The sequence below is a fragment of the Melanerpes formicivorus genome, unplaced genomic scaffold (genome assembly GCF_026170545.1).
Source record: "Melanerpes formicivorus ecotype bairdi unplaced genomic scaffold, bMelFor1.0.p_v2 SCAF_123, whole genome shotgun sequence".
In the NCBI taxonomy this organism is placed as follows: Eukaryota; Metazoa; Chordata; class Aves; order Piciformes; family Picidae; genus Melanerpes; species Melanerpes formicivorus.
Window position 1 is genome coordinate 99,419 of NW_027142475.1, and position 8,830 is coordinate 108,248.

Below are 8,830 nucleotides of genomic sequence, written 5' to 3' on the forward strand. Positions count from 1 at the left end.
GGCCCGCCCCCTCGGCGCCCCTGCTGCCCGCCCCCTCGGCGCCCCTGCGGCCCGGCACTCAGCACGCTGCTCAGCGAGTCGTCTTTATTGGGGTGCGAGGGGTAGGTGAAGGGCTGTGCAAGCACACACCGGGGAAGCCCATACAGCCGGAAGGGGATGCGGCAACACGACCCAGGGTCAGGTGCTGCGTTTGGCATGGAGAAGCAGCTCTCGCTGCAAGCCAGCCTCGATTGTGGTAGCCCCCTTTCCCGGGGGCAAGTCCGTGATGAGGGTGATCTTATTGAAGACACCTCGACCGAAGTAGTCTGCGACCACGGAGAAGCCATCATTGGCACACTTGAGCTGCCGGACACAAAACAGCAGCATCAGCAAAAGCCTGCTGCACCTCAAAACTCCAGCCCCCTTTCGTTTCACCTCCTGCACTGAAGAGGTGATGTGCAATTATCTTAAGCAGAAAGCGACTGCTCCAGCTACTCTAAGCTTCCACGTATGTTAACATGTTCTAGCTACTGGCCCATTCTCAGCTCCAGCTTTTCATCCTTGGGAAAAACAATACAGAACCAACACTTCTGGTAAAGCCAAACCACACCATCCTGTCCCGTTTCTGATTCATGCAACTATTTTCCCCCCCCCCCCCTTCTCCTTAATTTGTTCTGTGCAACTTGCTGAGCAGCTGTCACACTGATCAACAGGTCTTGAACCATTTCAGGGTCCTGTGAGAGTAGTTCCTCTTTCATCTTTGGAGAGCACCAAGGACTCTATGCCCTGTGCATACTGTCATCACTCTAGGGCCTAATGCTTCGTTATTTGCGGTCAACCTCCTTTACAAAATGCCTTCCCCCTTATTTGCCCTTGTCTATCAGCATCTGGGGATCTGTAAATTAATCTGAACCCTATTTATTTAAATGTAGTAAAACAGATGTTACCCTACCTGATGCTGAAACTGGTCATGCAGATCCCTCTTCTGCTCCTGGGCTCGGATCATGTCCATCACTTTGCGATTTTCAGGCATGCATGTCGGACATTCTGAATCGCTCTCTGAGTAACTCTCAAAACAATGCTGGTGGAAGGAGTGACCGCACAGGAAGTGGACTGAAGGCAGCTCCAGGGCACTGGTGCAAATGCTACACTTGGTCTTCTGAAAGATCTTGGGACTGAGGAGGCAGAAGGGCAAGAAAGATAAAAAGTATTTTTCCTTAAAAAAGGAAAGTAACAGTTCTACCCAGCACAAGACAAGGCAGAACGCAGTTCCACACCTTGCTCTTAGGTCTTCGATCTCCTGGCGGATCCTCATAGTTTCTTCTCGGTATTTTTGAATCCTCTGCTCATCCTGCTCTACCTGGCGGCTCTGCTTCTGCAGCTTGTTGGCAAGATAATCCTTAATCACAGACAGAGTGGCTGTGGAGTTATGAGCCAGTGTCTGCACAACTGAGAGCAAGTGAGATGTTAAACACAAGCAAAAAAAACCCTGCAGGTACCTAACCCTACCTGGTCAGACTAATTCCCTGTGAAAGACCGCTTATGGGCAAAGGCAATCCACATTCTTATGGAACCAGAGAACTCTTTCAAAGATTCAATTTCAGTTTGATCTCTTCCAGAAACAGGGATTGGGAGCATGTGTGCGTAGTTCAGACCAAAAGAGGCAAAGCAAGGACTAGATTCTATTTTAGCTTCTCCACCATGGCACAGCAGGGTTTTCAGCAAGCCCTTCAGCTCCCCGCATCAGAACAGAACTCACATACAGACATCTCCACGACTTACACCGCAGACCTTTTTTTTCCTCTAATTTGGGAGCTGTGGCTGCCATAGCTTTTCCCTATACAGCAGGTTATTACTTCAAATGGTGGACTCGAACTTCATTGACACTTCTTTCAAATTTCTAATCTATAAATGGATTTTTTGTTTGGGGTGTTTTGGGGGGGTCGAGGGCTGGGTGTTGGGTGCCACGTGTCATTATTACCAAGCAGCGGAGGCATAAGATTCTTGTTCTCAATGTGCTTCAGCACTGCAGCAATATACTCCTTGCAGTCCTCCTCCTTCCGTGCAAAGTAGCCGAGAGCCTGTTCCCAGAGGCAAGCCTCCTGGTCTCCATACAACTCGCACACCTCAATCACTTTCTTGTACTGCTCATTCTGCATGTGATAGTGCATGATCTGTTGGAAACTATGGGAAAAAGAGGCTTTTTTACATTTAGATTGGACGTTAGGAAAAAGCTCTTTGTTATGAGAGTGGTGGAACACAGGAACAGGTTGCCCGGCGAGGTGGTTGAGGCCTCTTCCCCAGAAGTGAGGTTCGATGAGACCCTGGGCAACCTAATCTAGTTGAGGATGTCCCCACCGACTGCAGAGGGGGTCAGACTAGGTGACCTTTGGAGGTCCCTTCTGGCCCAGACCATTTTATGATTCTATGATTGTAAGGCAAGGACATTTATAGTCCAGAAATCTCTGCAGTGAGGGGGAAGGTTCAGGACTCTACAGACAAAACTTAACACTCACAGTTTGCCCTGCTCATAAAGGTAAAGCACACCATCCTTGAAATTGTGCATCTGACATAAAACCAAGGCCTTGTCAAAGACTGTTTTGAACCTTCCACTCTTCAGGAGGGTCAGGGCTTCACTGTGCAGCTTCTCCTTGATCTGCAACACAGAGAAAATATTCTGCACTACTTCCTGACAACAATTTTCTGGTCTTTCAAAGAGGAGGACAGTTTTGCTGTTTGCCCTCTACTCCTTTCAAGCAGACAGGACATGATTTCTTTTGCCCAAGCAGCCAGCATGCTCAGAGATGTAGGGAAGCAAACAGAGCTACTTCTGTGGTTGAGACATCTGCTCACAGAGCTTTTTTTGTCTGGAATCTGTCCTTAAATGAGACTGGCAGAAAACAAGCTCAGCCTCATTGAAAGGAGTATTCTCCCTCCTAGCAGGCTGCTTTTCCATTTACGTGTTGTTTGTCCAGTACAGCATATATACTGCCTCACGTTATCAATGGCCATCTGGAAAGATCAGGGACTGGCAGGTATGCAAACAGGATTCAGAGAGACCAAATTTTCTCCCTCAACACACAAAGCTGGGGGAGCTCTAACCTGTTCATCTCGTTCATGTGCCCAGTTCTGGAGCCGAAGTTCCAGCAAAGTGTCATAGACACCCTGTGGAGAGTCGGCCTGGACCTCAGTCATGTGCTCCAGAAAAGCCTTCAGTTCGCGGGAGTTGTTTGCAAAGACTGGAATGAACTCTTCTGAATTAGCCTGTAACAGAAAAGGTCAAGCATCCAGATCAGCTTCAACCAGACCAGGGCTTCTTCCCTGCTATGCAGAGTGCTCATTCCCAGAATCTGTGACAGGATGGATCCAGCCTGGTACAGGATGCCAATTACAGCAGGAATCGGTTCCAAGCAGTAGCTTTAAGCGGTCTCTTATTGCTGGGACTGCCTAGTACACCAGGACAGAGCTTTTCATTACAAACATTAGGCCTGCAGCACCAGGTGCACAGCAGAACTCACTTGCAGCAAAGTTACTACTTGAGAGCAACAATTCTCAGTCTACATGAGCCTTACCTTTTTTCCTTCCAGCAGCCCAGGGCCTTCATTGTCTCCTGAAGGCTGGTAATCAGTGCAAAGGATCTTCAGCAGCTCTGTGGTCTCTTTAGGGACATGGTTCATCAGGATTTTACCATACCGCTTCATGTTGCTCTCTGCCTGATCGAAAGGCAATTTTCCAATGTAGTGCAAAGCCTCTTGGTAGTTCTGTGGGGCCAACCAGCAAAATAATCATGACATTGACTTCTGCTCTCCAAGGTTAGGACAGAAAGCATTGAAGACATGCTGCAAGTATGCCACAAACATCATTTGCTCCTCAGCTGTGGCCCAGGGAAAGAGTGTGATTTAGATCAATCTCTCACTAACAACCCTCCCTCCTCTAAAAGGGCAGTGTGAAAAGCTACATATAAACCTAAATTATTTCCATCTCTAGTCTACTACACGAGCCAAAGGCAGAAAGCCAACACAAAAGCAGTAGCAGAAACAAAACCTGCAGTTCTCAGCAATCCTGTCAGCACACTAAGCCACACAGCACCGGTCACTCTCACTAAAGAGGCGGCTAGAGGAATCACGTACTCCCCAGTAAGGACAAGAGGAAGTAACGCCTCCTCACCTTGATATCCTCTAGCTGGATTTTGAGGTACCACTCGTGATGGGCGTGCTTCTCTGCCAGGTACACAGCGTGGGAGTAGTAGCCTGCTTGACGAAGCACCTTGATTGCCGTTTCCACATCAAAGCGAACCTCGCTCTCACTCGTCTACAAGAACAGCAGAAAAACAGTCGCTCAGCAACCTTCCCAGAGTCTACAAACAGCACACTTATGTAAGAGGAAGAAAGCCACAGCAGGGACACTTTGGTACCTCTCAAGCAAAGGACAGATTGCACATGCAGGAAGGAAGTGGTCTAAGCATCTCCCATCAGTTTGCCAGTCACGCCGGCAAAAGCCAGCATGCTCCAGACTCAGATGGCAAACCAGCCAAAATGAGAATCTAACCAAGAGCTTAGAAACAAAGAAGCAAAGACAGGGTCACTGAGGGAGAAATCCATTTTAGTCTCTCTCAACAGCAGCAACAGACAATGTCACCACTACCCCTTTTCAATTATTCTTATGACATAACTTTGCATTATTTCAGCTTCCCCTCAATACCTTAATGAACTCCTCCAGTTTGGAGCTGTCTTTGAGTTTGGTATAGCAATTCAGCAGAAGTGTAGTATGGTCAGCATTGGCCAGCGACTGCAGGTGGAGCGTCTGAAGGTAAGCAGTGAGGTTGTGGATGCGCTGAGCATCCAGGAATTTCCGAATAACGTAAGAAGGTTCCAACTTCCCTATAGTCCTGGGAGGGAAAAAGTCACATGGCAAGCAGTCAAAATTTTTCCTTCACTGCAGTCACAACTCCAAGACAGCTGTGAACACTCATGCCCACACAGAGCAATTCAGCCAGTTATCCTGAAGCTTAATGCCAACTCTTACTAGACATGAGGACCCCAAGGTTTCAGTTCCACATGAATCTAACTGCTTTGTGGCATTTAAAGAGACCCACCACGACACTTCCAGTAAGCCTCAAAACAGGCTGCTTCAAGTTTTTAAAACAATAAGATCTTCTAAAACCGACATTAAGCTGTTTGAGCATTATCCAAGGAGACTGCCATGCCCAGTCAAATTACATCATTCACCTTGCTTAGCCTGGTCTCTTGTTTATAACAACAGCATCAGGCCCCACTCCAACCCAGCATCCCCTGGCTATTCACATTCCAGTACAATCAACGAGAGCTTTGTTCTAAGGTGTGCAGTGCAATTTTCAAGCAAGTTTTTCTGAGACTTTTAATTTTGCTGATGTATTGTCTTCTACTGGTAGAATCTTCACTCCTGGCATGCTTTATGTGCGTAGGTTTGGTTTTATTCCTGAGCTAAAACAGAAGTCAAGGCCTGCCCAGCTGCTATGCTACACTGTCACGGCTCCATACCGGATGTACTGCTGGATGGCTCCATCGTGATTCCCCTTGGCATACAGGTGATCGCCGTACTGCCGGAAGATCTCCGACAAGCCGTCGCTGTCCAAGTGGTGACTCTTAGCCAGGTTAATGGCCATTTCAAACAAGTTCTTTCTGAACAGCATCTGTTAAATGCACAATAAGAGCAATGTGAAGGAAATATGGCCTCACAAAAGTTCAAACACAGCTGGAAAATAAGTTGTTTCTTCTTTTTGTGCTGTACACATACCCATGCTTGGGCTTTAGATACCAAATGCCTTCTAATGCTGGTTATGCCAAGAGGTCACTTGCTATGTAACTCACCCAGACAGTTCAACTTTTCAGTCTGCAGAGCCAGCACAATCTTGCAGGCGTAAGGCAGAAACTAGCAACAAAACAGGTTTACGTGCCTCGAGTTTGGTTTGCGTATCCTTCTCCTGCAGCACGTGAATCTTCCCATCTCTGGTCAGTACGTACAGGGAACCCCACTCTGCTAAGACATCCACAATATCATCAAAAACTGAGCTGTATGCAATGAATTTGTTGCACAAGTCATAGATATTCAGGACTTGCTTGTCCGAGTTCTGCGCCTCATTCCCAGCAAACTCTGACCTGAAAAGCAGAAGAAGGTTTCAGGAAACAAGGAGAGCGTAACTGGAATTCTGGATACCTATGCAAACTAGGGCTTGTCCAGGGAGCAAGACAAATGGGGCTCTCCCCTGGGGTTCAGTAAGCCCAGAGGCGGAACGCCACACATTTATGCACAAACTACAACTAAGTGTTAGATGGAAAAATTCACCGGACTGGAAAAAAATACTTTCAGCACCACTGTCCCAATAGAAGTTAATTGATACGTGAGTCCAGGTGAATCTTAACAACTTCTAACCAAGTTAAAATTAGCTCCTAAGTGAAGCTTCACAGGGAAGAAGGGAATGAGGGAAAGGAGGAAGCTGCAAGAGTGGAAAGAACTCATCTGTTCCAAGGACCCCTACTTTGGAGAAGTCTTTCGGTCCTTCGAGACAATGATGAGGTACCCTCGATACCAGTGAACAATCAGCTTCTGTCCCTCGAAGGCAAAGCAGGGCCCACGTTCATCTGGTTGATAAAGGTACACACATTCATTCCCTGCCACGATGAACTGGAGATCCTGGGAGGGGTCACTAAGAGACGAACAGCGCAGTCCACAGCCATGAGTGTCCAGCTCCAGGTGAGGATAATCTTTCACTGAAAGCATATAAGACTACAGAGGAAATGCAAGGTTTTGGGGATCACTCCAAACTAGACTCTGAAGTCAATATCATCTTCAAGTCAGAGTCTCATTTTTTTTTCCTATAATTTCCCACCTGGATGTTCTCTGTGGTCACCACAAATAGATGTGTTGTTTTGCCAGACTGTCGAAAGGCAAGGCCAGTGACTGGGTAACTGCCTTCGTGTAGGATCTGGGTCTTACTGTGCCGGTCTCGAGTGATGTCTCCCTTTGTGAGCACAACACTGCCATCTGCAAAACCTGACAAATGGGACAAACTAAACCACTGCTTACATGGCACACCAGAAACACTATCCCACATCAGTTAGGTTGGCTCCAATAAGCAGCACCTTGCTGGCCAGCAAGGCATTAAGTCATAGCATTGCTGCAGCTCTTGAGTCAGGGAATTATATGTCAAACCCTCCCAACATCCCGATTCCTCCTGTTACAGATCAGAGCTGTCACCCACCTGCACACAGAACACCACTGTGCAGCAACCCAGATTCACCTCCCTTTCCACACACAAACTTTGCTTGCAGGCTATTTTTGAGTCTGTATTTTGTCTTAAAAGCAGCTTTCTCATCCACCAACTGTAACTGTGGTTTTAATTCCCTTACTTATTTGAAATCTACTACACCTTGTTCAAAGACTAGGTGAAGATTTGCTAGGAGCGACTAAAAGGTGTGGTTTTCACAGCTTGCCCATAACCCCAGTCCTGCAAATTATCCCGGGGCAGAAGGCCACAATACACAGACATAATAGGTAAAGACTCAGACTGAATGTATGTATTTATCCTCTCATCTCTACAAGAAGACATTATCTCTCTATCAGAAAAACATAAAATCTGTGTGAGAAGCAAAAACTCTCAGGAAATTCTAGGCTGGTTTTTATGTTATCTATTAACTTCCGTTAAATCTGAGTAAGCCCCCTAATATTCTTCTTAAGCTTTGACAGTTCAGTTTTACTTACCAATAGCCATGAAATTAAGATTTTCATGGACAGTCAGGCAAGATACAACCGTGGGCTTGTTCCCCGGTATTGCTGGAAAAATTCGTGTACAGAGAGGATTGCCACCATCTCGTTTCTCCAGGTTCCAAACTTTAACCTACAAACAATGGTCTGGCATAAGCAAAATGTGAAGTATTAAGAGGCCAAGACCTGGCATCAAATACAAGTGGCCAGACTGAGCAGGCTATATAAGGTAAGAGAGATCAACCAAGATAACTGTAGTAGTCTTTAAGAAAGACCCACAACACAAGGACATTTTCCTTTTCTAGTCATTTAACTTACCAAAGGGTTAATACCTTCTTCATCCTCGCCAACAGAAACCAGGATGTTGTGTTGCTTCAGCTGGTACAGATGCGTTACCCTTAGCTTGTAAGCTTGGAAACTACTCAGTTGAAGGGAGCGAGGCAAAAACCAAATCTGACCTTCGATATGTAAGTCGTAGTTAAGGTACACAAAGGAAAGAAAAAAGCAACAAAAACCCCAGGACAAACCCACACCTCCAATCATACCAGAATCAATAACCTTAATACCTGTTCCTCACCGCTCTCTGGTAAGGCTACAAGAGAAAACACTTCTGCAGAGCCACCCAAAAAGCAGCAAAACACCGGCAAAAGACAGCCAAGGGCAGGAAGCTGTCGCATTCCCAAGGCTGGAGTTACCCCCGCCCCCGCAACCGCCAGCACAGGAGACTCGCCTGCGGCCCAGCCACGCCGCGGCCCCCGGTTCCACCGAGCCCCTCACAGGCCAAAGCGTCCGGCACCGCCGCCGCGCAGGATATCCCCGAACACGAGGCTTCCACGGCCCGAGTCGCAGACCGTGATGCCCGCGGGCAGCGCGAAGCACTTCCCACCGGCCCCATCGGGACCTGGCGGCTCCTTCACCGTCTCTCTGTCAAAAAAGACGAAGCGGCGCCACTGCAGGTACGCCGCCATCTTGGGGAGGGGCCGAGCGCCCCTCACGTGAGCGGGTCACGAGGCAGCGTGCGTCGCGCGCGAGGCACAAGCTCGGGCGGCGCCCGCGGGGCTGCCGCTTCGGCTCCGTCCGCAGGCCTGGGGAGACGGCTCCGACGCTG

General features: G+C 47.9%; 1 protein-coding gene across 1 annotated transcript; it reads right to left on the minus strand.

Moving 5' to 3' along the window:
• Positions 1–67: 67 nt before the first annotated feature.
• Positions 68–8,701, minus strand: VPS11 (VPS11 core subunit of CORVET and HOPS complexes). Its single transcript, XM_068167746.1, has 16 exons — positions 8,532–8,701; positions 8,041–8,184; positions 7,720–7,855; positions 6,848–7,011; positions 6,497–6,744; positions 5,915–6,116; positions 5,499–5,650; positions 4,681–4,867; positions 4,147–4,290; positions 3,552–3,740; positions 3,082–3,243; positions 2,496–2,635; positions 1,961–2,163; positions 1,257–1,428; positions 932–1,154; positions 68–342 (listed from the first exon to the last, which is right to left on the minus strand). The coding sequence occupies exons 1-16, from the start codon at positions 8,688–8,690 to the stop codon at positions 178–180; spliced, it is 2,790 nt and encodes a 929-aa protein (XP_068023847.1). The 5' UTR covers positions 8,691–8,701; the 3' UTR covers positions 68–177.
• Between the last annotated feature and the right edge of the window lie 129 nt (positions 8,702–8,830).

Excerpts from the sequence above, each read along its gene's own strand:
- VPS11 (XM_068167746.1), bottom strand. The coding sequence starts at position 8,690 with ATGGCGGCGTACCTGCAGTGGCGCCGCTTCGTCTTTTTTGACAGAGAG. Across the intron at positions 5,651-5,914 it reads ATACGCAAACCAAACTCGAG|ATGCTGTTCAGAAAGAACTT; the intron begins GCACGTAAACCT and ends TGCATTTAACAG. Across the intron at positions 3,244-3,551 it reads GGCTGCTGGAAGGAAAAAAG|GCTAATTCAGAAGAGTTCAT; the intron begins GTAAGGCTCATG and ends TTTCTGTTACAG.